The sequence below is a fragment of the Lemur catta genome, chromosome 2 (assembly GCF_020740605.2).
Source record: "Lemur catta isolate mLemCat1 chromosome 2, mLemCat1.pri, whole genome shotgun sequence".
NCBI lineage: Eukaryota > Metazoa > Chordata > Mammalia > Primates > Lemuridae > Lemur > Lemur catta.
Genome location: NC_059129.1, coordinates 43,263,745 through 43,288,027, shown reverse-complemented (window position 1 = coordinate 43,288,027; position 24,283 = coordinate 43,263,745). Strand labels below are relative to the sequence as shown.

At 56.4% G+C, this 24,283-nt stretch overlaps 5 protein-coding genes across 12 annotated transcripts in view; 2 read left to right on the top strand and 3 right to left on the bottom strand.

Annotated features, from left to right (window-relative positions):
• Positions 1–26: 26 nt before the first annotated feature.
• Positions 27–4,091, bottom strand: RING1 (ring finger protein 1). 2 transcript variants are annotated; one of them, XM_045541826.1, is made up of 7 exons: positions 3,782–4,091; positions 3,551–3,682; positions 2,636–2,796; positions 2,294–2,509; positions 1,178–1,567; positions 742–1,015; positions 27–445 (listed from the first exon to the last, which is right to left on the bottom strand). In XM_045541826.1, exons 2-7 carry the CDS (start codon positions 3,626–3,628, stop codon positions 344–346), a joined length of 1,221 nt encoding a protein of 406 aa, XP_045397782.1. In that variant the 5' UTR covers positions 3,629–3,682; positions 3,782–4,091; the 3' UTR covers positions 27–343. The 2 variants fall into 2 exon arrangements, with proteins under 2 accessions (XP_045397782.1, XP_045397783.1); XM_045541827.1 differs by having other exon boundaries at positions 2,636–2,706; positions 3,782–3,946.
• A 1,490-nt stretch (positions 4,092–5,581) lies between these two features.
• On the bottom strand, positions 5,582–7,989 carry HSD17B8 (hydroxysteroid 17-beta dehydrogenase 8). Of its 3 annotated transcripts, XM_045541824.1 has the most exons (9): positions 7,709–7,787; positions 7,321–7,538; positions 7,077–7,193; positions 6,873–6,965; positions 6,685–6,770; positions 6,488–6,572; positions 6,241–6,283; positions 5,965–6,039; positions 5,582–5,775 (listed from the first exon to the last, which is right to left on the bottom strand). In XM_045541824.1, exons 1-9 carry the CDS (start codon positions 7,758–7,760, stop codon positions 5,759–5,761), a joined length of 786 nt encoding a protein of 261 aa, XP_045397780.1. In that variant the 5' UTR covers positions 7,761–7,787; the 3' UTR covers positions 5,582–5,758. The 3 variants fall into 3 exon arrangements, with proteins under 3 accessions (XP_045397780.1, XP_045397779.1, XP_045397781.1); XM_045541823.1 differs by having other exon boundaries at positions 5,582–6,039; positions 7,709–7,989; XM_045541825.1 differs by lacking the exon at positions 7,077–7,193 and having other exon boundaries at positions 5,582–6,039; positions 7,709–7,989.
• Positions 7,990–7,996: 7 nt separating this feature from the next.
• On the bottom strand, positions 7,997–11,697 carry SLC39A7 (solute carrier family 39 member 7). Its single transcript, XM_045541816.1, has 8 exons — positions 11,522–11,697; positions 10,796–11,210; positions 10,538–10,706; positions 10,323–10,376; positions 10,027–10,191; positions 9,770–9,910; positions 9,378–9,574; positions 7,997–8,895 (listed from the first exon to the last, which is right to left on the bottom strand). The coding sequence occupies exons 1-8, from the start codon at positions 11,695–11,697 to the stop codon at positions 8,623–8,625; spliced, it is 1,590 nt and encodes a 529-aa protein (XP_045397772.1). The 3' UTR covers positions 7,997–8,622.
• A 105-nt stretch (positions 11,698–11,802) lies between these two features.
• Positions 11,803–18,561, top strand: RXRB (retinoid X receptor beta). Of its 5 annotated transcripts, none has more exons than XM_045541818.1 (10): positions 11,866–12,214; positions 12,912–13,160; positions 13,672–13,828; positions 14,205–14,384; positions 15,549–15,721; positions 16,119–16,248; positions 16,425–16,557; positions 16,673–16,764; positions 17,089–17,194; positions 17,307–18,561. In XM_045541818.1, the coding sequence occupies exons 1-10, from the start codon at positions 12,023–12,025 to the stop codon at positions 17,452–17,454; spliced, it is 1,560 nt and encodes a 519-aa protein (XP_045397774.1). In that variant the 5' UTR covers positions 11,866–12,022; the 3' UTR covers positions 17,455–18,561. The 5 variants fall into 5 exon arrangements, with proteins under 5 accessions (XP_045397778.1, XP_045397777.1, XP_045397774.1 ...); XM_045541817.1 differs by having other exon boundaries at positions 11,887–12,214; positions 16,661–16,764; XM_045541819.1 differs by having other exon boundaries at positions 11,983–12,214; positions 13,775–13,828; positions 16,661–16,764.
• A 1,137-nt stretch (positions 18,562–19,698) lies between these two features.
• Positions 19,699–24,283, top strand: part of COL11A2 (collagen type XI alpha 2 chain) — a 28,480-nt gene continuing 23,895 nt past the window's right edge. The window contains exons 1-4 of the mRNA XM_045541815.1: positions 19,699–19,987; positions 22,596–22,745; positions 22,881–23,091; positions 23,546–23,708. Of these exons, the coding sequence (XP_045397771.1) occupies positions 19,903–19,987; positions 22,596–22,745; positions 22,881–23,091; positions 23,546–23,708 (609 nt within the window). The 5' untranslated portion in view covers positions 19,699–19,902. The remainder of the gene's footprint in view (positions 19,988–22,595; positions 22,746–22,880; positions 23,092–23,545; positions 23,709–24,283) is intronic.

Below are 24,283 nucleotides of genomic sequence, written 5' to 3'. Positions count from 1 at the left end.
GGTAAACACAGACACAGCACTGCAGGTTTCAAAGAGGAGAAAAAAGCACATTTGTTGTTGGTGGGAGGGAATAAAGGGAAGGGCTCTTTGCTTCCCCACGCCTTGTATAGAAGGGTGGCCGGGGGCAATAGAAAAGGCAGCAGATGGGGGCGTGTGCCTCGCTCTGTACAATATAGAAGAATCTGATATAGATACTTTGTATAAAAGCCACTTGTCCTCATTTGTGTCCTCTTGCTGGCTGGCCGGCGGGGGGTGGGGGCGGTGGGGGACAAAAAAGCTGGGGTGATGGGCCAGGACACAGGGACATCCCATGGTCCCCATCCTCTGGCTATCCCTTCTGGGGTCACTTTGGATCCTTGGTGGGGGCATAGCAGAGCTCCAGTGGCCGGGACACCTTCCAGAACTTCTCATTCACCAGCTCCAGGGTTAGCGAGCCATTCAGCGTCTAGGTAGGGGGTAAAAGGGAGAGGGAGGGGGACAACAGAAGAAAGTTAGAGAAGATGGAAAAGGAAATGGATAAATGAGAGGCAAAAGGTGACCAAGGGAGGAGGGAAGGAAAAAGGAATAATACAAGGGACAGGGCAAAGCAGGAGCACACAGGGAGATGGGAGAAGGGCACGGAGGATGCAGAGGGAGAGAAGAGGGCGGATGAGTTCCGTGGTCAGGCTCCTGGTTCTGTGTGGCCTCAGCCCACCCTTCTTTCCTTCCCCCCCTCATACCACTGCCCTCAGAGGCTCTCACCGTGAATGCTCCGCCTCCAGGTGCAATGTAGATGGTATACTGCTTTTCACTGACGCCCTCCAGGCTGGGCAAAGCAGGCTCCTCAGGACCATCACCTCCTCCAGCACCTCCACCCTCCCCACCACCCCCATCAGGTCCCCCAGTGTCAGAGGCACCCCCACCAGGCCCTCCTGGCTCCCCCGCCTCTTGCTGCTGCCGCCGCTCAAGGGCAATGCGCAGGGCCAAGTACTTGGAGAGATGGTCCACTGTGGCATTCCCAGTTGTCTTCACATACCTGGAGTGGAAGAAAAGGCCGGATTAGAGCACAGGAAGCCTCAAATGAAGAAAGGAGGTAGGGACTTTCGAAAAGGGCTGCGTTTGAGAAAAGCCCACTTCTGATGGAAATCTCTGTGATCTTTGGTTTCTCAGTGGTCTGGGGAAAGACAGGGCTCCTCACCTAGTCTGGCAGTATTCTCCCTTCTCCACGAGCAGAGGGTGGGGCCGGAACACGAGCTCAATTTCTCCACCTGGCTCCGGGGGACTGGGAGCCCCAGGAGGGCTTGGGGGGCCCAGAGTTCCCCCTCCCAGGGTCCCTCCCCGGTCACCAGAGTCTTCAGAACCGGCGCCCCCACCCACCCCACCAGTGCCACCTCCTCCTGTCCCTATACTGCTCCCCCCTGCACCCCCTCCACGGGGTCGCTTGGGAGCAGGGCCTGGGGCAGAGTCAGGGGCAGAGTCTGAGCTCACGTCCTCTCCATCCCCCTCACCCTCCCCAGGCTCTCCTTCCCCCCCACTCATCGTTGTGGTCTGATCTGACCCGGGCATCGGCCGCCTCACACGCTGGGCCCTGTAGAAGCAAGTGGTTAAGGTTAGAAAGCATCAAGGATAAGATCTTAGACTTTAAGCTTCAAAGAAGTAAGAGATCAGGGAAATCCTAATGACAATACCTAATATTCATTAAACATTAACTATGTGCCAAGTGCTCTGCTAAGTGTTTTGCACCAATCCCCTTACCTAACACAACAAATCCTACGATGCAGGTAATTATTTCTGTTTTATGACTGAGGAAACTGAGGCTTAGAGAGGTTAAGTAACTTGTTTGAGGCCATAGGCCCTCTCCTGTCAAAGTATGGTCCAAGAACTAGCATCACCTGGGAGTTTGTGAAAGGCAGACCCTCAGGCCCACCTCTAGATCTACTGAATCAGAGTTTGCATTTTTAACAAGACCAACAGGTAATGTGGTACACATTAAAGGCTAAGTGATGCTGGCCTAGGAAGTGAGTGATTTAATCCCCAGCAGTATGAATCCAGAGCTTATTCTCAAAATCACTCTACTGTTCTAACTTCTAGAAAGTCAGAGGATAAACTATATTTTTCTTAAGAATAGCAGTGCCAGTTGCTTACTACGAAGCTGCAGGTTACATCCATGATTTCCAGGCCTAACGATCAGGCCGTGCTCAGCTCTTAGGATGCTGAGACTTAGAAGCTGGCAGGCAGTAAAGACAGTACTAGGAATCTGACCCACAGACCCGTCCCACTAGTCCTGCTTCTGCCTCTCTCCTGACCCCTGCACCTGTGCATGGCCTGCATGCGCAGCCCCTCCTCGATGCTGGAGCTCAGTGCCTGCTGGTTGTGCAGGCGGCTGAGGCGGATGAGCACTCGGTCCTGGTGGGCTTCATATTCCTCTCGGCTGGGATAGATTTTAGAGATCAGGGCATCAAAGTTGGGGTCTGGCCGTAGGGATCGCTTGGATACCAACTTCTTGCGACAGGTAGGGCACTCCTTGTTCCTGGAGTAGGAGAAAGGAAGTCCTGAGCCACCAGTCCAGGAAAGTGGAGCCTAGGCTGAACCAGGACCAGTGAGAGGGTCCAACTCCATACCCCTCACCCCATCTCAACCATGGCTTTCCAGTTACCCGCTCCGCAGGGCTGTGACAATGCAGTCAGAGCAGAATCGGTGGAGGCACTCCTTGGTGGTCATTGTGTTCTTCAGCATGTCCAGGCAGATAGGGCACATGAGTTCTGAATGCAGTGACCGAGGGGAAACCGCAATCTCTGTGCCATCCATGATGGCTTCCTAGAGGCACCAGTGAGTGGGAAGGTGGTGTGGGTTGCGGGGAAAGGAGTTTTTAGAAACCAGCAGTCCATGAAATAAGCGTTTTGTGAAATACAGTGAGATGGCAGAATCTGGGTATCCATGCTGGCCACTAGAGGAGGATGGGAATTCAGAGAAAGAGGGGGCCATTGACTTGGAGAGAATAGAGAACAGAAAGGAGTAGTATCCATTCACTAAGAGTAGCTTTGGAATATGAGGATCTGAGGTTTGGTGAGAGGCCTAGGGGTGGGGACAAATTTGCGGTTTGGAGAAAATTTATTCAACAGAATTTCTTAAAGTGTGGTTCTGGTACTACTTACATCAGAATCCCCTAAGGTGCTTGTTACAAATGAAGATTCTGAGGCCCCATCCCGCTACTGAATCAGAACGTTAGGGGGCATGAAGCTCTATTTTTAATAAACTCCAAAAGTGAGTCTTATGTGCACTGACCTATGATGCTGAACTGAGGAACACGAAGGTAATTTCTGTGTCTGTTTACTGTCTTTCAAATGAAGATAGTAATACTCTACCTCTCTGGCAGAGTTGTTTTGAGGATTAAATGAGTTAAATGTGAAAGTGCTTTGAAAAGATTAAGGTGATTCAAAGGTAGGACCAGGGAGTCTGGAATCGAGCAGGGCTGAATAGAGCAAAGGATGAAAAAGAGGCTGTGTGATGGGGTCTGTGGATTGAGGGGTTTGGGGGGAGGGGGTAAGCTGGGAAGGAGAATCCCTGTCACCTGCGGGGTCCGATGCAGCTCGTACAGACTCAGTTCCCACGTTTTGCTGGCATTCTGGGCATTCGCCGGCGTCGTCATGGTGACCAGGCACAGACCCCCACCAGGGCTCCGCCGCCGAGGAGGAGAGGAAGGCTGGGGAGGTGGGGAGGCGGGTGTTAGGGGGGCCGCCCTCGCGCAGACCCCGCCCCTCCAGCGGCGCCCCTCTCCGCCCCCGCCTCCGCTGCCCCTCACCCGGCTCCGGGAGCCCGCACTCCCGCTGCCGCCGCTTCTCTCTCGAGGCCCGGGCTCCTGGGCCGCGTTCGCTCGGTCCGCAGCCGCTGCTCAGACAGCAGCTCCAGCCGCCGCCGCCGCCGCCATGGCCCGGGCGCTGGGGCCCTACGTCACTTCCGTCTGCCCCCCTCCATCCCCGCCGGCGGAGACGTCATCCGCCACTCGCAGCGCGGGTGGGACAGGACGTGGACGCTGGGGTTCTCCCACCCACGAGACGCGCCCGCCCCACGTGAGGAGCCGACGTCCCGGGAGTCCTGCGCCACGTGGGGACCACGGCCTCCGCCCCCGGCCTGGCAGCGTCGCGGGGCCAACAACCTTGGCCACCGTTCCATACCCGATGCGCCCACGCGGGGCCTCCGCTCCGGGGGCGGGGCCTGGGATCTCTGAGACCCCGGGAGGGGACGGAGGGCTCGGGAAACGGGCCATCTCCCCGACTCTTGAGTCCCCTGGCGGCCCTGAGGATCACGCTTCCACCCACCCCCAACACACCCCGCAACACACACAACTTCTCGGAAACCCCAGCCCAGAATCCCGGGGGAAGCTGCGAAAGATCCTTTGCCGCTTTAGCCCTACAGTCCTGTGAACGCAACCAGATGTACCCAGGATCCCCCTTATCACCCTGGGGACTTGCTCCACCCTCCGCCCTCCGCTTTGGGTCTCCCTGGACCCTCCAACCCGCTCTCCCCCTCGAGGTTTGGGGGCGGCGGCTCTGGACGTCCAGACTCAACTCTCGGCCGGAGCCAAAGACTCGAGAATTGCGTTTGGACAATCAAGAGCCGCGGCCCGGGGCGCGGGAGGGAGGCGCACGGGAGGGACGGGGGAACGGAGACACCACGCGGAAGCAGGGACAGACACAAGATGGGGCCCCCATGGGGGGGTGCGTGTGTAGGTGGGAGACACAGGGGCGGAATGTCTGGAGTGGGAAGTGGGCAGAAGCCTCTTCTAGGACTCTCGAGTAAAGGAAGGGGACAGGGAGGAAAGAGAAGAAGAAGGGCCAGAGCGATCCTCATTGAGGGTAGGGGATGGGGTGGGGGAGACCGTGGTGGATGTCCTGTCCCCGCCAGCCCGAGCTGGGGCTCCCGGACTTGGGCTGCAGCTGCCAGGGGGTGGCTTGTCTCTGAAACAAGGCAGCAATGGGTCCCTTTGCCCCCCACCCCAGTTCCCCCCTACTTCCCTGTCCTCTCCTTCAGTCCGTGGCCAGTCCTTATGTGGGAGCCAGAGTCGATTAGCGCGGACCCCCTCCCCTTCCTCCTCCTCCTCCCAGCCCCCTCCCTTCTGCTCTCCTCCAGCCCCTTTCATCGGCTGGTTCATTCCCCTAATCCTGGCCCCCTCCCCTAATCCCCCCATCCGACCCCAGGCCGGCTGCTGCTATTGTAAGGTGGAGAGAAAGGGGTGGGGTGACTCAGAGAAAAGAGAGGGGTGGGGGAGGGCCACCTGTTCCAAGACCCCCCTCTCAAGGCCAGACTGGACACCACGATGGGGCCATGAACAAATCACCTTTGGGGACCATAAGGACCCAGGGAACTGGGGGGTGAGGAGTGGTGCTGAAGAACCAGTGGAAGGGGGTGATGCAGAAACCCCTCCCTCCAAAAAGACCTAGAGTGTCATGCATACACAGTGACACACACTCTTTCCTCTCACACCCGGCGGCGGGGGTTGCCCTGGGAGACCAGGCAGTGAAAGGGAACAATCCTTCAGGAAAGGGACAGGAGGGGGAGGTAGGGAAGGGTCTGAGAGCTTGGACACAAGAAGAACCGGAGGTGGCAGGGAAGAGGATTTGGAATTTATTAGGGTCACAAGCACCCCTGCCTCCCATATTCAGCATTCCTGAGCCAAACACTGCCACCCCTTTTGTAGCCTGGGAACTTAGAGTCCTCATCAGCAGGAGGCTGAGCAGAGTGGTGGGGGAGTAAGCAGAGTCCAGGGTCCTTGAGGCAGTTACATGAAAAGACCTCCTGGGAGGGCAGAAACATTTGCACAGATGCATGGGTGGAGAGACAAACGGGCTGGGGGGAGCCCATTTCTGTCCCTGGCCTCAGGAACCTCTGCCCTTCCCACAGTGGCTTCAGACTCCCCTCACTTGCTTTCTCATATAGTCTGGGTTCCAGTTCTCTGCCCTCTCTCTCCCCATGCTGGCCTCATACCAGTGACTTCCACTGAGGCCCCTGTGATGTATCCACTGTCTTCAGATGCCAGGAATGCGACCACATCTGCCACATCTATGGGAATGGTGGGGAGAGGGCACAATCCTACTTACTCCCACAGACATAAAGCAGCCATCATCTCCCACCCAAGACATCCCCTCCCCCAAACACATACACATACACACCCCAACCCCCAGTCTCTCAGAAATACCACAAACCTTGAGATCTCTTCATTTAGGCACCCTCCCCAGGCCCTCCTCCCTACTCAGTGCTCACCCTCAGGGTCCCCCATGTGTCCCATCGGGATCATTCTGGTCACCTGTAAGGAAACACTCATATGTGGCTGAAAGTTTCTTTTATGGATTTTTTAAAAACTTAGTCTGTGACCCTTTTTTGTCTTCATGCCTCACACATTTATTGAATACCCACTGTTTGCCAGGCACTATGTCCAGCATTCTCTCTCTGTGAAGCCCAGAGAGGTTGGGTCTCTGAATGATTCTGCCTTCCACCCACAGCCTCCTACCTTGTCCAGCACCTTCTGTGGCACTTTCTGTGTCATGGGTGTTGCAATGAACCCTGGGAGGACAGAGTTGCAGCGGATCCCATGTCTGTGGGAAGGAGAGTGGCTGCTTACTCTGGAGAGGACTAAATACTGACTGTCCCCTTAGACCCACACATGCCTCAGCAAAGCTCCCCAGCACCCTCAAGCATGTGACCAACCGTCCAAGCTCCCGGGCTGCAGTCTGGGTCAGCCCAATCACTCCAGCCTTGGATGCCGCATAGTTTGTTTGCCCCATGTTCCCCACCTATGGGTGAGTCAGAGATCTGGGATGAGTCAGGAGTCTCAAGGAGGGGCTCTTCCCTCTATGCTCACTTGGCTGGCTGACCTTGTCCCAACTCAATCTGACCTTTCCTACAATGCTACTGATGTTGATGATGGAGCCATGACAACCACTGGACACCAGGGCTTGGGCTGCAGCCTGAGTGACTAGGAAGATGCCCTGGCAGGAAACATTAACAAGGCAAAAAGATCAGCTGGGGTGACAGCCCTCCTCCAACTGCCTCCCCAGGCTGGGGAGGTGGGCAGAAGTCACAGGTTCAGAGGTCACCACCTTGAGGTTGACAGCTATGACTTTGTCCCAGTCATCCTCAGACATGTGGAGCAGAAACTCATCCCGGGTGATGCCCGCACAGGACACAACGACAGATGGCGGGCGAGAGAAGCAGGCCTATAGGAGGGGTAGGTTACACACCAAAAAAAAAAAAAACACACACACACAAAAAAAACCACAAAGAGCCGGGAGCAGTGGAGGCAACGTTATAGCTTTAAAGGGGGCAAGGTTGCCTGGCGTTCACCTGCACTTGTTCCAGCAGGAGCCTGGCGGTCCTGGCCTCAGACACGTCACCCTGGAAGGCAGCGTGGTTCCCTCCGGGCGCCCTCTCCTTGCTCCCCGGCCCGCCCAGCAGCCGCACCGTCTCCTGTGCCGCTGCCCCGTCCAGGTCGCAGGCGGCCACCGCGGCCCCCTCTCGGGCCAGGCGCACACTGACCGCCCGGCCGATGCCGCTACCCGCACCTGAGGTAGGAGACAACACGCGGGGTGGGGGTGGGGGGGAGTGGGCAGGGGTCAGAGGTCACGGGACGCAGAGTTAGTAAAATTTAGACAAGGAGCCAGAGGTTACAGAGGCCGCGACCGCTGACATCACTCCGGCACCCTAACCCGCCCTCGGAGAGCACCCCCTCAACCTGTGACCAGGGCCAGCGCGGAGCGGAGCCTGAGCGGGAGCCGAGGCGCCATCGTGGGCTGCGGGTGGGCGGGCACCCCCGCACCGAGCCAATCCGAGCGGAGAGAGGGCGAGGCTAAGGCAAAGCCGGGGCCAATCGCAGCCCAGGCAGCCTTAGGCCATCTGCGGCCACCACCGCCGGCCGACCTCCCACCGCGGGGGCGTGGCCAGACACAACCGCTAGGGGGCCCGCCGGGGAGTGGGGGAAGACAAGGGCCCCATTCCCCCACAAAAAGACAAACACTGCATGTGGGGTGGAAGATCCGAGGACTTTATTTCTGGTCACCACCCTCCCCTTCGATTCAAACACAGTGATATAAAAAGAAGAGAAACAAACAAAAAAAAATCAGGCCATGAAATTACCAACTAACCCTCTCCCCATCCCCCCAAATCAGGACACACGATTGATGTTTAATTGATGTTCATCCCAGACTCCTCCTGTTACCCCCTCTGTCCAGGGCTCTGGTCTTCCCTGAAGCCCCCACCAACTGGTGGGAGTCATGGAAGTGGACCCTGGAGTACCCTCTGCATAGCAGCTTGGTCCTCTGAGAACAGGTAGGGTAGGGGACACCAGGTAGGCTGCCATCACCCCTCTCCCTTCCAGCCTTCTTCATGGCCCCATTTAGCCCTCCAAACCCAACAACATGGTCAGGCAGTGCCCAACACTATGGTCCCTCTGGCCTCTCATTCTCACCTCTACAGCCCCAGTAAGACTGCCAAATCTTGAAGGCCCTAATGCCAATGTCACCATTCTCCTAGGTTACAATTCCGTCCTTTGGCAGATGTCCCTGGCCATGGCCTCCAACTTCTACAGACCCCTGACCTGGAGTTAGGGGCAGAGGTTTGGGACAGGGGTGAGGTGGTTTATCCCACCTCTCACTCGAGGTGGGCAATCAGCACCATCATGACGACGCCCCCCAGCAGCCCCAGCACCTCCAGAAGGGATTGCAATGGCGACGCCTCCCTCAACAGCTCAGGCAACACAGACACAGTTGCTACGTAGATAAAGCCACCTGCAGTGAATGGCAGGACCCAGCCAGGACCTGCACCACCTGCAACTTCACTGCCTATGGCCCCTCCTTCAGTTAGAAGGGCACAGACTGTGCCTGCCAGTGCCCCTACTGCTGTCAGTAGTTGTAGACGCATCGCCTGGTGGGCAGAAAAGAGAGAGAGGCACTCACCAATAGTTAAAGATTATTAGTGGTTTAGAAGTGGTTGGTGGGGTACAGATATATAGATGTAGGCTATGTGTCTTTGGAAAATGAAAAGCAAGGTAAAATGAGGGATCTAGAATAGACAATTTCTGAAAAATCTTATAGATCAAAGAGGTCCTTTCCATAAACCTTCTGATGCAGTAGGTGTGTGTGTGTGTGTGTGTGTGTGTGTGTGTGTGTGTGTGTGTGTGTGTGTGTAAGACCCCCATAAACCATTCGGATGGTTTACAGACCAGTTTAAGAAATACCAAGCTACGGGACAAAGAAAACAGAACTTCTTTTCCATCGTTTCTAAAGGATTTGTTGTCAATGATAGTATGACTTGTTTGAACTAATAAGAGGCAGTTTTGGGTTTTGGGTGAGTGAACAGAAATAAAGGGTTTGAGGCAACCATGTCTGGTAGACATTATCACCAACCTGCTTTTTGCTGCAGCCAGATTGGACCAAGATGGCAAAATCCCCAACTTCATGGGGCACTTCATGTAGCAGGACAGTCATTGTGGTCAGGATCCCCAGCCCCCGGCCCCCTCGAAAAGAAGCACCAATGGCCAGACCATCTGTGAAGTTGTGTGCCAAGTCAGCAGCCAGATTCAGGTACCCAGATACACGCAAGTCTTGTATAGGACAAGAAGACAAAATGATCAGAGGCATCCACCACCACCAGTCCCAGTCCTGGCCATTCTCCCATCTCTCCTCAGAGTCCACTTCACACCCAGCCCCTTAGTGTTTCCCAGACAGCTGTCTGTCATTACCCATGGCCCATATTGCATGTGATTCATGATAATGCTCACCAATCCCCAGGCCCTTACCTGAGCCTGTTTTTTCTGCTTCAGGGTTCTGAGGTCGCACTGGCCCATCTTTGGGTACTGTGCTTCCTCCTCTCCTCTTCCGCAACCCCCCTGCTTCCTTTTCTTCTTCTTCTGAGCTCTGTTTCTCCTTTGAAGAACACTCTGAGAAAAGAAAGGAGTTGGTCAGAGTAGGGAACAGAGATCTTGACATATTCTCTCCCTTCTGAGAGCCATCGGATGAGGGGATTCTGAGGCAGGAAGGTTGTTTTTGGGCTCACCCTGTCTTCCATGTCCATGACTTCCACGTGCGTGACTATGAGTGTGTCCATGTCCGTGACTGTGTCCATGTCCTCCTTTCACATGCCTCACAAATTTCTCCACCACAAGAAAGGCAACAATTCCACTGAGAACCCATAGTCCCACAGACAGAATGGGGCCCTGGCCTGGGAATGGAGGCATTGAAACATTAAAGGAGATGTGGATTCCAGACTCCTCCTCAAGTGCAGGAGGTGAAAAATAGAAAGAGAAAGACCTCTAACACCCCAACTCCTGTCCCCATCTCTCTCTTTCTCACCACTGTGGGAATGTCCATGTCCGGGCTGCTCCAGAGGGTGGTGAGAATGAGGTTCTGGAAGGGAGAAAAAAAACCAGATCAGCGAATACCTGATCCATAGGGTGTAGTACATTTGGGGGAGCATTGGGAGATCAGGGACTACAAAGGAGAAAGAATCCTTTTTCCCCAAAGAATAAAATAGGTTAAGATTTGGGTAAAAGTCAGAGGTTACTTACCCAGAGCATGAGGGATAAGGTGAAGGAAGGCATCTCCCAGGAGCCCACCAGAAGCAAAACTGAGCAAGATCTGGAGTAGAGAGCGATGCCGGGGAGAGTTTGACTCCACAGGGATAAGGAAAAGGACAAAAAATGGAGCTGCAGAGATGAGCACTGTGGCCCCCAGTGCCTGGTGAGGGAGAGTCAGGGGTCAAATAGTGCGCAGTTTTCCAACAATCCAGAACCAGCTCCTCTCTCCCCCATCCCCTGGGGACTCACATAGGCCCAGAGAGTGACAGTGTCCAGGTCTTGCTTGATGTGTGGAGCCCCAGACTCCCCATAGCCTCCATGGCTATGCTCATGGTCATGTCCATGTTCTCCGTGGTAGAATCTCTCATGGGAGTGGCCATGACTATGGCCATGGTGCAAATCCTCATGTGAATGTCCATGGTCGTTACTATGGGTATGCCCATGCCAGATGCTCTCATGAGTGTGGCCATGGCCATGGGCATGGCTGTGGCCATGGTGGAAATCCTCATGTGAGTGCCTGTGGCTGTGGCCATGGAAGTCCTCTTGCAGGTCCTCGTGCGGGTCGCCATGACCCCCGTGTCCGGCCACCAGCAGCCCCAAGGCTGCCCAGGTCAGCAGTCCCATGGCCACCCAGTGGGGGGCCCCCAGGTCTCTGGCCATCACGCTGACCAGAGGGACAGAGACAGTGACTCCACTTGACCCTCAACTCTATACCTATGCAGGGTCCGCTTTATTCCAATCGCTCCCTCCGTCCATCTCTACGGGCCGCTCCCCAATTCCATTATGTCCCCGCCCACATTGTTCCCAAGACTCTCGTTCACTTTATCCCGAACCCCCTCCCAGATGTTGGGCCCCTGGGACACCACTCTATACTTTGACCCACCACTTTACAAACTTCTGGGCCCTCGTCTCTATGACCCATTAGGTGGGGAAAAGGCCTGGAAAGGACCGTAGGGAAAAGCAGGGAATTCTCACCGGCTCGGGATCCTTTCCTTTCCCGGTTTGCTCGGACGTGGCAGTCCCACCTTAAGCTCCCGCGAGAACAGGAAGTTCCGTTCTACCTTTGTCCTGATACCTTTACCAATATGGTGGCACTCCGGTAGCGGCGAAGCCACCCTGCCCTGACGCGCGTGCGCAAGCGTGGAGGTCATCTGAGGGGAGGGTGGGCGAGGCGGGCTAGCAGGCCAGAGGAGACCGCCTCCTCCGTTTCCAACTAGACGAGGGGGCGGGAACTAGCGCCGAGACTTCCCGTCTGTACAAAGATGGCTGCCACATCGGCGCTGTCATTTTGGTACAGAGCAGAGCAAAGAGCTTAATTCGACCTGATCCGGGCCAGAGTCGTTTTCTCAGGGCCTTCCTCGTGCTCAGCTAGTCCTCCGATCAATCCTTGGGAATCCCTTGTACCTCTTAGGTATCCCTACACTCAGCCAGCGATCATGTCTTGGGCCGCTCGCCCGCCCTTCCTCACCCAGCGGCATGCCGCAGGGCAGTGTGGGCCGGTGGGGGTGCGAAAAGAAATGCATTGTGGGGTCGCGTCCCGGTGGCGGCGGCGACGGCCTTGGCTGGATCCCGCGGCGGCGGCTGCGGCGGCGGCGGCCGGAGAACAACAAACCCCGGAGCCGGAGCCGGGGGAGGCTGGACGGGACGGGATGGGCGACAGCGGGCGGGGTGAGTGTCCTAGCGGACGGGCAGGCAAGCTACTGACCGCGTTATCTGCAACCCCTCCCCCCACTCTCCCCCGGTGCTTTCCTTGGCGCTCCCGCCCCCTTGTTTGTAAACACGCGTCCCCTCCCTCCCGAAGGCTTTAGCGCCCTCCTCCCCGGGGCGGGGCGGGGAGGGGGGAGCTTCCGCCCTCCTAGCCTTGGCCGCTCGAGGCCCTGTGCACCGTAGGTCCCAGGCGTGGGAAGGACACGACTCCGCTTGAGCTTGAGGACTTTGGACGCTTGAAGGCAGATCCTGCGTCCTAGAAGGGGTCTCTTCCCCTTATCTCTTTCCTCTGCACGCCTCAGCAACCCTGCTATAAGCTGGGAATGAAGGGGTTGGATGGTCCACCCCACGTGCTGCCCCACCCACGAGACACGTCTGGCTTGGGTGACCTGGCATTTATTGAGGCATTTGGCTTGGAATTTTTCCTCACCTGAACCATCCTCCTCTCCTTTGTCAGCCCCCATCTCTTACCACAATTAGGAGTTACACTGTTGTTTGACAGGAGGTGGTCTCTGGATTTGGGGACGGGTGCTGTGGGCTGGGTATGGGCAGGGTGGGGTATTAGAGAATTAAAGTCTCCAGTGGATGATCAATGACTCATTTTCTCTTTTTGTCTCTCCTTTGTGTGTCTCTGTGCCTCTTTGTACCCCTCTCTCAGACTCTAGAAGTCCAGACAGCTCCTCCCCAAATCCCCTTCCCCAGGGGGTCCCTCCCCCTTCTCCTCCTGGGCTACCGCTACCCCCCTTCAGCAGCCTCATCCCTTGGAGGCTCTGGGGTGCCACCCCCACCCCCTATGCCACCACCCCCACTGGGCTCCCCCTTCCCAGTCATCAGTTCTTCCATGGGGTCCCCTGGTCTGCCCCCTCCAGCTCCCCCAGGATTCTCCGGGCCTGTCAGCAGCCCCCAGGTGAGAGGTTGTGACCCGCTCAACTGCCTCTCCACTTTTACTTCCTTGTTTTCCTTATAACCCCAGATCCTTGTGTGAACTTCCCCATGGCCCACTGACCTTCCAGTCATCTAATCTTGGCAGGCCTGTGGTCCTTGTGAGACCCCTTGCCCTTCCTGAGGTGACTGATCTTTCAGTGCATGCTTCCTCCCAATGCTATGAAAGAATCCCAGTATTCTTGATACCCTATTGATCTATCCGTGATTTTCTACCCTTTTGGTCGCATCTGCTCTTCTAAGACACATGCCCTTCAGGGCCACTGTGTTGCAGTTTCAAGGGGAACTGTTTATATCTGTCCTCTTTGGGGTTGTGTTCCAGGGGTGGCCCTTCACATAGACTGCAGTGTAAATAATGCCCTCTGGAATGTGCAATGCAGGGCCCTGCCTAGTGGTAGGGTGTGATTTCCATCATTTCTGCAAGATTCTCCCTCCCAATGAGTCTTCCTGTGACTTCCCTATTTCCCCCATCCCAGATTAACTCAACAGTGTCGCTCCCTGGGGGTGGGTCTGGCCCCCCTGAAGATGTGAAGCCACCAGTCTTAGGGGTCCGGGGCCTGCACTGTCCACCCCCTCCAGGTGGCCCTGGAGCTGGCAAACGGCTTTGTGCAATCTGTGGGGACAGAAGCTCAGGTATGGGGCTCAGAAGATCAGCAGAGAGGAAGAAAGAAAGAGTCTGGGACATTTACCATCACCTGTGGGATTACCAAGGGCTTATGGGGTTGGGTCAGAGCACGTTACCTGAGGGAGGCCTGAGAAGAGTAAGGAGCCCGAAGCTCAGATGTGGGATGGGGTGGGGGTTGGTCAGAGGGAAAAGGGGGCTATTAGAGGGTTTCTGAACAGTGAGGAGAGTGGGGTTAGGTTATCCCCCACTTCCTGGTTCCCCAGCTCTGCATTTGGCAAACACAGGAAGATTTAAATTAAGTTTTGCTGAGGGGGAAATTGGCACTCTTGCTTAATGGTGAAGGGATCTCCATGCAGCCTTCTTAATTCTCTTCCCCACATATAGGCAAACACTACGGGGTTTACAGCTGTGAGGGCTGCAAGGGCTTCTTCAAGCGCACCATCCGCAAGGACCTCACCTACTCTTGCCGGGACAACAAAGACTGCACGGTGGACAAGCGCCAGCGGAACCGCTGTCAGTACTGCCGCTATCAGAAGTGCCTGGCCACAGGCATGAAGAGGGAGGGTAAGGACCTGCCCACCCAGGCTTCCTAGGCCACAGGCCCTTTCTCTCACACCCCATTCAATGGGAGAGGAAGGAGCAGGGGGCAAGGAAAGGGGAGATTGAAGGAAACCACATGCTCTGTATCTCTCAGGAAGGCCTACTGTTCTCTCTCCCCTCTAGAGGGCGATATTTGATTTCTCTTTCCCCTCCTCATCAGCTCTTCTCCCTGGTACTCTGCTCTGGCCTTTGAGTTTCCTTCTTAATGGTTCTGCCTGTGTGGCCTGTACCTATGACTCCTCCCCAGTCTGGTCCTAGGGTAGGATAACTTTTCCTCACCCATAATGGGATTTTTTATCTCCCCTTCTCTAATCTGAGTAGTCTGTTCTCTCCTTGATCCCATGTGCCTTCTCTGGTCTCCATCTCCTGTTATCTGTGGTCTTTGCTGTGACTTTTGGGACTCTACACCCTTATTAGCTATAGACTTTACTGAAGATCTCAGAACCTGCCTCCCTCTTCTGTGTCTCTATCCTGTCTTCTTAAGCAGATTCTTAAAGTTCTGAGAGAGACATTTTAGAGAGTATCTTGGTCAAACCCCTCATTTTAGAGAAGATGAGCCTGAGGCCTGGCTTTCCCAAGGTCATGCACAAAAGAGTGGTAGGACAGGGATGAGAACTCACATCTCTGAAGACCCAGGCCAATGCCCCTTTTACTGCCTATTTTGTTGAGTCAGAAGAGCACAAGATTTGCCGTCAGGCACACTTGGATTCATTTGTGTGACCTGCCGTGTATTGTGTGAACATAGGCAAACTATTTAATCTGTTTGAGTCCCAAGTTCTTCATCTTGAAAATGGGAATGAGCTCACAGCATTGTTATGATGTTTGGATGAATGTTAAACTGTGCTTAGCATGTTTCTTGGCATGTTTTTTAGCATGTAGTAGGCCTCCATTTAAATTCCTCCCTAATTCCTTTACCCTCTTCTTCCCTTCTTGACTTATTTATCTGTCCTTTTATAACTGCTGCCTCCAGGCTTCTTCCAGTCCACTGTTTCTAGTGACTTCCCCAATTCCTATAAATATCTCCCAAGGGCCACGACACCCTGATAAGGCCCTAAGGATATTTGTGGAACCCCTTCATGGCTGGCTGCTGATTTTCCATTTTTTCTCCCCCCCTCCTCTGCCCCGCAGCAGTACAAGAGGAGCGTCAGCGGGGCAAGGACAAGGACGGGGATGGGGAGGGGGCTGGGGGAGCCCCTGAGGAGATGCCTGTGGACAGGATCCTGGAGGCAGAGCTTGCTGTGGAGCAGAAGAGTGACCAGAGCGTTGAGGGTCCTGGGGGAACCGGGGGTAGCGGCAGCAGCGTGAGTGATGGGGTTAATCCACTCTTCTTCACGATGGGGGGTTGGGGGAGGGAATCCAGGTCTGTTGTATGTCCCCTCCCCCTCCCTCCTCTCACAACCCTCCTAACATTGCGTGGGACTGGAAGTCTGGCCAAACAAGATCTTTCAAACACCTGAGGTGGGTGTGATTGCTCCTCTGTCCCCACTCCCAAAACAACCCACTGGCAGGACCACAGGCAGGTCCAAAATAAGCAATCATCTACACTAATGCCAGAAGAGAAGTCTGGCTTATAGGGATTGGTTTAGTTGGGGCTTGAGGGAAGACTATATATAAGGAAGGGGTGTCAAAAGCCTCTTACGAGGAGGCTGCCGGTATACCTCCAGACCTTCCATAACTCCTACCCTCCGTCCCCTGCAGCCAAATGACCCCGTGACTAACATCTGTCAGGCAGCTGACAAGCAACTATTCACGCTTGTTGAGTGGGCGAAGAGGATCCCACACTTTTCCTCCTTACCTCTGGATGACCAGGTCATATTGCTGCGGGCAGGTCAGTGACCTTGGATCTCTTTGACCTCCTGACCTTTAGTGACCCCGGTGGCCATACCTTGCATACTGAGGGAGCCAAGCTAGCTGACCTGGCTACCTCTTTTCTTCTTCTCTTCCACTGATGTGCTTTGAATCCCATGGCCTTATCTCTGTCCTGACCCTTGCTATCCCACCCAGGCTGGAACGAGCTCCTCATTGCCTCCTTCTCCCACCGATCCATTGATGTTCGAGACGGCATCCTCCTCGCCACAGGTCTTCACGTGCACCGCAACTCAGCCCATTCTGCGGGTGTGGGAGCCATCTTTGATCGGTCAGTGGCCCTCGACTGGGCAGGCATATTGGTAGAAGGGGTGGGGCTATAGGCTGGTCCGTGTCCAAGGCTGGCTGAGCTGTGACCTTTGAGTGACCTGCAGGTCCCTCTCCAGGGTGCTGACAGAGCTAGTGTCCAAAATGCGTGACATGAGGATGGACAAGACAGAGCTTGGCTGCCTGAGGGCAATCATTCTGTTTAATCCAGGTAAGAGGAGGATTACCCTTGTCTCTCAAGGCCAAGGCAACCTTGGAGCCTCCTCTTCTCCAGAGACTCCTAAGTTACCCAACTATCCCCTCAGTAAGACCCTCAACCCAGAAATCTCCCACCTACCCGAGGAAAAACTCACATCCGCTGATACATTCCTTTCTGACCCTATCCCATAAACTCGGTGGGCCCTTCTTCCCTTGCCAGGCATCTGGTAAAAGGCAAGCAGGTGGAGCCCAAAAGGGGCGTCCTGTGGGCCACATCTGTCTGTTCTGATTTGATTTGTCTTCCTTCTTCTTCCTCGTCTCTTCCCTGCCATCCCAGATGCCAAGGGCCTCTCCAACCCCAGTGAGGTGGAGGTACTGCGGGAGAAAGTGTACGCATCACTGGAGACCTACTGCAAGCAGAAGTACCCTGAGCAGCAGGGACGGTGAGATGGAGTCGTGGGGACTGAGGTGCCCATGGGAGTGGGGAGTGCCATGAGGGTGTGTTCAGGCCCTGTGTGCTTCCAGCTCTCACTCCTTCTCCCACCTCCACCCTAGGTTTGCCAAGTTGCTGCTCCGTCTTCCTGCCCTCCGGTCCATCGGCCTTAAGTGTCTAGAGCATCTGTTTTTCTTCAAGCTCATTGGCGACACCCCCATTGACACCTTCCTCATGGAGATGCTCGAGGCTCCCCATCAGCTGGCCTGAGCCTAGACCCAAACATGGTGCTTCTCACACTTGAGGAGCACACATCCAACAGGGACTCCAAGCCCTGGGGCAGGGTGGGAAGGGCCACGTTACCAGAACCTTGGGGTGAGAAGTACAGGCAAAACCAAGACCTCCAAGGGGATCCAAAAACCCTCCAAGAGGTTTGCTTGATATCCCAATTTAGAGGGGACCCCAGGTCCGTGTGAGGACTGGACATCTCCTTTCAGTGGCCTTGAGTCTCTGAATTTGTTGGGGTTTCCCATGATCTGGGATGATTTCTTACCCCCTGGCCTTCCCCTGGCACAAAGCACTGGCCCTGCTTCTGGGACCTTGCTTCCCTCTCATCTTGCCTCACTTTGCTCCCCATCTGAAGAGAAGAAATGGGGAACTCCCCCAGGGATGGATATTGGGGGGCAGGCCCCCCAAACTGGTAGACATGGGAGTAGGGCTCTGACAGGCCTCTCTTCCCAAACCTGGCAGATGGGCACCTCTCTGGAAGAGGGAGGGCCCTGTCACTGTCTCCTGTCTAATGTCCCCTTTTACACGTCACCTCCTGCAGTCAGACTGAAAAATAAAAAAGGTGGTGGTGGTGGTGAAGGGGCTGGTGGATATGTAGGAATGATCTGCTATTTTTAATTTCCTCTGAGGATAGAGACTTGCAGTTAGACTCAAAGAAGTACTGTACTTTCCCAGGTTGACTAAGAAATGCCAGTGGTGGAGGTGGGTGTTTGGGAAAGGCAGGGCCCTGAGATGGTCTGTCCCTGGGGCTCTCCAAGCACTGGCCTTCCCAGTTCTCCCCCTCTCCCATCTCTTCCTGTCTAACTTGTGGAAGGGGCCTGGGCTGTGACAACAGGACCTGGCAGGGGATGGTTTGGTGAGTGCAGTCCCCAGCCCTTCCCTTCACAGCTCTCCCCCAGCCCTGGGCACACAGCATAGGCTGGGGACACATGATCCTGGCCTGAGAACTGAGGGGAAGTGGCCAGCCCACAGAGATGGGGTGCTGGGGCTGCATGATTTTTGCCCTGCGTCTCTTCTCTTTGGAGTTCCTCTCCCCTCTCTTTCACTCACACATAAAATCGCTTTCAAATTAAAATCCGTGTTTCTGGACTGAAGTGACTGTATGGGCATGGGCAACCCCACATCGGGCTTGGGGGCGGTATCCGGTTGGGAGCTCAGGACGCGCTCCCTTGACGCCGGCGCTGAGGTTCCCTGGGGCTGGAGAGGCGGGCGCAAGGTGGGGGACACAAGGCGAGCTTTGTCGGGGAGGGGGGAAGAGGGTGTGCCAGGCTGGGGGCGGGGCCGGCCGGCGGAGGAAGGGGGGCGGCTGATTCTCAAAGGCGCCTTGTTCGCTCGTGCCCTGCCAGCGCCAGCGGGCGGCGGCGCCGCGGCTCGCCCAGGCCCTCTCCGGCCGCGCCGCGGGCTCCGGGCAGACCCGGCGCCGTGCCCGTTTGTGGGGGCGCGCCGGGCGCCAAGCGCAGCGGCTTCCTCGGGCGCTGCCGGCTCGGAGGCGCCCCACGTCCTTGAGTGACCCCATTTCCCTGGACCCTTGTAGAGTCGACTGCTCCCTCTTCGCACCTCTGCTCCCTCGCACCTGGGCTCTCGGGCTCCCTTACCTCATCCCCCCATTTTCCTCTCCTTGGACCTATCCTGTTTGTTGGTCGGGCAGTCTCTGGCCTCTGCCCCTAAGCAGGCTCCCCCCGCTCGGCGGAACCGCCCTCCCCCGCGTGGGTCGCTATCTATAGCCTTGTCTATAAATACCCCCGCCCCGGGCCCGCTCTGTAATTACGGGCGGGGCGAGGGAAGCAATTGTGGAGACCTGATTGGGGGTGGGGGTGGGGTGGCGACCCCCAGGCCCGCCTCTCTCCTCCCACTGTGCCCTCAATCCCGCCCCAGATTTTGCAGAAAGGGGGCTCTGGGCCCCTAAGGGGGAGGGGAAAGGGGGGCTGTGACTGGCCGTTTGGGTCCTAGAAAAGGAAGGGGCTAGGGAAGATCTACTGGGGTTCCCGAAAAGAGAATCTTAGCGTACAAGCCACTGAGTGCCCGCAAGGAGCAGAGAACAGTCCGAGGGTCTGGGAGGCAGGGAGGGAGGGGAAAGGGGAGGGTTCCCCAGGTGGAGATCGAGGGTGGGGTTTCCCCTCGGTGGCTGTGGGCGGGCGGCTTGAGACGGGGGCCGGGCCCGGGGCGGGGGCGAGGTGGGGGCTCTGGGCCGCCGGGGTGGCGGGGGACACACAGGAGCGGCGGCCACCGAGGAGGGAGCAGGGCCGGAGCCCCGACCCCCGACGGCGCCTCGCAGCCTCGAGCTGGGCCGCTGAAAGCTGTCGCCTCTGACCTCCCCCGACCCCGGCGTCCGAGGCTCACAGCCCGCTGGTTGTCTTCTGTCAGCCTCCGGGCGTCCGGCGCCTCAGGCCCACCTGGGTCGCTGGGACCGGGCTTTCCGGTCGCTCAGCCATGGAGCGGTGCAGCCGCTGCCGTCGCCTCCTCCTCCTGCTTCTACCTCTGGTGCTGGGGCTGAGCGCGGCCCCGGGCTGGGCAGGTAAGAGGAGTCCCGATGCCGGGGTCTAATCGGCTGCAGCTCTAAGTATCTCTGGGGAGGGGACAGCTGATGACTGGGGCAGAAGCTTCTGAGTCTAAAAAGGAGGTTTTGCGAGTCTAAGGTCCAGACTGGAGGCCAAGACACCTGGGTTCCTTGGAGTCAGGGCAGGGATCTCTCCCTCCTTGAAGTGACTGGGGGAGGGCAGGTAAAGCCGAAAGGTGGAGGACCGCCTTAGAGAGCCCGAGGTGGCCAGGGCCAGTCCAGCTGCTGCTGGTGTCGGGGTGGTAGATGTCAGTGTTGATGGGTGAGGGGGGTGTGTGTGTCTTCTGGGCTTTCTATCTATGTCTTTGGGATGAGGGCTGAGCATCTGTGGTTCAGAGAGGAGCCTTGTAGGCCAAGAAAGAAGGGATGCCTCAACTGTCTGTCCTGTTGGCTTCCCTGACAGGGTCCCCCTCCCCCTCCCTGTGCCCCCGGTGCTGCCACGCGGCTGGCTCTGGGGAGCACTGGGGCTGGCTGCCAACAGGACGGCCGCTGGACAGGCCAGGATCAGGTGTCTGAGGCCAGAGCCAGCTCTTTGCATTCCTGCCCGGGGCCCTCCTCCTCTGGCCAGCCGGGCTCCCGGGGGACCCGGGTGTCCACAACCCCAGTCTTTTCCTTCTTTTTCCCAGGACCCAGAATTCCTGGCTGCTAGGAAAGGGGATTTGATGTCAGAGAGGAGGGGGCTGGGAGGGCTGTGCCCTGGGCAGGCTGGAGAAGCCCCCACTCCTGGAAACATTGGGGGCTGATGTGTATATAACTTGACCATTTCTTCTCTGCTTTGGAGAGAAAATGGTCAGAATGGCAGCATAAAGGATTTAGATTCAATATAGAAGGAACTTCCAAGATGTGAGGAGTGTGAGGCTCAGGGACAGGAAACTGAAGTGTATGGTGTCTGTAGACCCTAGGAGTCTTTCTTAGGGCAAAAAGGGACCCTCTGGCATGGAGGGAGGGGGATGGGTAAGATGACTGTCTCTTATTTCAGGGCTGAGTGGGACTCTAGGGAAATGGGTTACTATGGAATTTCTAAGATTAAAGAATAAGGCATTTGGGGGGCCATAGGTAGAGTGCTAGAGGGTGATGGGGCTACCAGTGGGGAGCCCTGGGGCAGATGAGGCCGGAGACAGTGGGCAGGTATGCGGCCTGATGTGGGCGGATGGTGGGCGGACCTGTGGGCAGGTTGTCTATGGGATTGAACTGTACTCTCCTGAGGTTTGGTGGAAGGCTGGGGCCTCTGAGATCTCCTTGGCCTAGGGTCTCTGTGAGTCTCTGTGTCTCTGTCTCGCTCACCCTTGGTCTCTCAAAGCTGCCCTTGTGTGTTGGTGTTTGCGGAGCTGCCACACGCGCAGGGGCCAGGATCAGGCAGGGGGGTGGGGGGGGCCAGGCTGCGGTTTCCCCGGCTCCTGGACTCAAAGGGCCTTTTCTCTGCCTGCCCACCCCGCCCCACCCAGCTCTGCTCTCCTGATTGCTCTGGCCTCTGCACTGCCCCACACTTCTGTGAAAGTTTTGCTGAAACTCTCTTTGGGATTTTTCCAATCTGGAGCTGATGGTGTGAGGAGAATGTGTGTTAAGGAGCAAGTGAAGGAGAGGTGACCTCTGTCTTCCAGGGAGTTTGAGCCTTAGGAAGCTAATTTCTAGGCGGACAGGGCTGGTGGCCTGGGTCTTGAATCTTTAGATCCCAGGTGGTGGGAGTAGTGGGGGTGGTGAGGCAGGATCAAGGTTCCAGGTGTGGGGAGCTTGCCCGGGTTTTGGGCGAGGACTCTGATGGGATCCACAGATGTGTGGCTCAGGGCTCTGGACCTGCTCCGGCTCTGCGTGGCAGCTTCAGCGCCGCCCCCCCCCCAGCCCATCTCCCTAGTAGGGGGCACAGGCTCCTGGGAAGGCTCTTTTTTGTATCTTCTTCGTCTGCATGATCTGAGTTGCCCCCTGCCCCATGAACCTGGGATCTGAAGCAGCTTGAAGCCCCCTCCCACAGCGCCACCTCCTGCTCTCTCCTCCTGGCCCCCCTGCACCTCTTGTGCCCAGGATAATCGATGGCCCAGATGTTGTTTGTGCTGGAGACGGGACAGATGCCAGAGGCCCGGAGAGTGAGAGATATGGAAAGGGAGTGAGAGTGAGGAAGAAAGACAGGGAAAGAAAAAGATAGGCAGAATGTGAGGAAAATGGAGGAAGACAAGAGACAGGGGGACAGACCAACAGTCAGAGACAAAGAGGGTAAGAGAGACAGTGCAAGAGAAGGGGAGACATGGAGAGTTAAGAGAGAGGTCGAGAGAGAATAGAGAGACAGAGTCATACACCGAAAGATAGGGCGGGAGAGTAGGAGAGACAGATGCTGGCGGGGAGGGGCAGGAGTGGGCGTGAACGGGATACCCCAGTGCTGCCCTGCCCGTCCAGGCAACTCTGCATTTCCCATCCATCTGGGCCCCATGCAGAAGCCAGTGAGGGAGACGGTGACCTCTGTCTTCCAGGAAGACAAAGAGCCCTAGGAAGCTGAGTTCTAAATCCCAAATGTGCCCTGTTTATGCCCTCCTGAGGGCATGTCCTTTGCCCTGACCTTCATGGACTCTCCCAGGTACACCCCCTGTGGATGTGCTCCGGGCCCTGAGGTTCCCCTCTGTCCCTGATGGTGTCCGGAGGGCGAGAGGCATCTGTCCAGCTGATGTGGCCTACCGAGTGTCTCGACCTGCCCAGCTCAGCGCACCCACCCGCCAGCTTTTCCCAGGTATGGGTGACATGGTGGGGTAGGGACACCTGGGGGAAGTAATAGGGTGGGGTGTGGGATCAGACACCAGGAAGGGAGGGGTTATGGCCCTCTTTGCGTCTCACTCAACCTGTGTGTATCTCTCTTGGGCACTAGGAGGCTTCCCCAAAGATTTCTCTCTGCTGACTGTAGTCCGGACCCGCCCTGGTCTCCAGGCTCCCCTCCTGACTCTCTACAGTGCCCAGGGCGTGCGGCAGCTGGGCCTGGAGCTTGGCCGACCTGTCCGCTTCCTGTATGAGGACCAGACTGGACGGCCTCAACCTCCGGCTCAGCCGGTCTTCAGAGGCCTCAGCCTAGCAGATGGCAAGTAAGTCCATTTGCTCCCCTGGTCTGCCTGGCCCACACTTTTAGGAGAAAGTGTCCCAGAAGCCCTACTCCCCAAACTGGGAAACCCTGCTAATCCTTCTGGCCACACTGCAGCTACCTGCTGGCAAGACTTCAGTCACTTCTAGCCCAGAGTTTGGGCTTTAGAGTTTGCATTCTTTTCTGCGTGTTGTACTAGCCTGTACCTTGGACATGTTACTTAACTTTTTTGAGCCTCAGTTTCTGTCTGTAAAATAGGGATAATAGAATCATGACGATCAAATGAGAAAATGATTCCATGATGACTGGTGCACTATAAACACTCAATAAATGGTAGCTGTTGTGTTACTATAATACTACTGTCATCAGTGGCTTCAACTCTTCCATCAACTGCTTCCCAGCCCTGTTGACTCCATGCCTTCCGTCAGTCACTTGAACCTCTCCTCCCATATGACCAGGTGGCACCGTGTGGCTGTGGCCGTGAAGGGCCAGTCTGTCACTCTCATTGTTGACTGCAAGAAGCGAATCACCCGGCCCCTACCCCGAAGTGCTCGCCCAGTGTTGGACATCCACGGAGTGATAATCTTTGGTGCCCGTATCCTGGATGAGGAAGTCTTTGAGGTAACCAGAGTGATCAGAGAAGGAAGTGATTTCTGGCCTCATATCTTGTGCCCACTCCCCTTCCGGCCCCAGCACTTCATCTTCTAACTCCCGAGGCCTTCATTTTTCCTCTCATGAATTTTTATTTCCGTTTTCTATCTTCAGGGCTAATTTTCTCTGTAGGAAAACTAGATGCCCACTTATGTGGCAGGACTGTCCACAGCCACTTACTGTGTCATTCAGTCTTCATCAGTTCACCCATCCATCCATTCCTTCAACCCATCTCTCTATTCACCCACCCACTCATTCACCCACTCACCCCCTGGCCCACCTATGGACACATACATGCCTCCACCACCCACCTGCCTACCCCCTGGCACACATGCATGCCTCCACCACCTGCCTGCCCACCCCTTGGCCCACCTATGGACACATACATGCCTCCACCACCCACCTGCCTACCCCCTGGCACACATGCATGCCTCCACCACCCACCCGACCACCCCCTGGCCCACCTATGGACACATGCATGCCTCCACCACCCACCTGCCTACCCCCTGGCACACATGCATGCCTCCACCACCCGCCTGCCCACC

What these genes read in the sequence shown, in the direction of transcription:
- RING1 (XM_045541826.1), bottom strand. Translation starts at nt 3,628, where the DNA reads ATGACGACGCCGGCGAATGCCCAGAATGCCAGCAAAACGTGGGAACTG. An exon ending in CGCATGCAGGCCATGCACAG is followed by an intron (nt 1,568 to 2,293) that starts GTGCAGGGGTCA and finishes TTGCTTCTACAG; the next exon opens with GGCCCAGCGTGTGAGGCGGC. An exon ending in CTGGAGGCGGAGCATTCACG is followed by an intron (nt 446 to 741) that starts GTGAGAGCCTCT and finishes CCCCCTACCTAG; the next exon opens with ACGCTGAATGGCTCGCTAAC.
- HSD17B8 (XM_045541823.1), bottom strand. Translation starts at nt 7,760, where the DNA reads ATGGCGCCTCGGCTCCCGCTCAGGCTCCGCTCCGCGCTGGCCCTGGTC. An exon ending in TCATAGCTGTCAACCTCAAG is followed by an intron (nt 6,966 to 7,076) that starts GTGGTGACCTCT and finishes GTTTCCTGCCAG; the next exon opens with GGCATCTTCCTAGTCACTCA. An exon ending in ACACATGGGGGACCCTGAGG is followed by an intron (nt 6,040 to 6,240) that starts GTGAGCACTGAG and finishes CCATTCCCATAG; the next exon opens with ATGTGGCAGATGTGGTCGCA.
- SLC39A7 (XM_045541816.1), bottom strand. Translation starts at nt 11,697, where the DNA reads ATGACCTCCACGCTTGCGCACGCGCGTCAGGGCAGGGTGGCTTCGCCG. An exon ending in CTGTCACTCTCTGGGCCTAT is followed by an intron (nt 10,707 to 10,795) that starts GTGAGTCCCCAG and finishes CTCCCTCACCAG; the next exon opens with GCACTGGGGGCCACAGTGCT. An exon ending in TCATGGACATGGAAGACAGG is followed by an intron (nt 9,911 to 10,026) that starts GTGAGCCCAAAA and finishes TTCTTTTCTCAG; the next exon opens with AGTGTTCTTCAAAGGAGAAA.
- RXRB (XM_045541817.1), top strand. Translation starts at nt 12,023, where the DNA reads ATGCCGCAGGGCAGTGTGGGCCGGTGGGGGTGCGAAAAGAAATGCATT. An exon ending in GGCCTGTCAGCAGCCCCCAG is followed by an intron (nt 13,161 to 13,671) that starts GTGAGAGGTTGT and finishes CCCCCATCCCAG; the next exon opens with ATTAACTCAACAGTGTCGCT. An exon ending in GTGGGAGCCATCTTTGATCG is followed by an intron (nt 16,558 to 16,660) that starts GTCAGTGGCCCT and finishes AGTGACCTGCAG; the next exon opens with GTCCCTCTCCAGGGTGCTGA.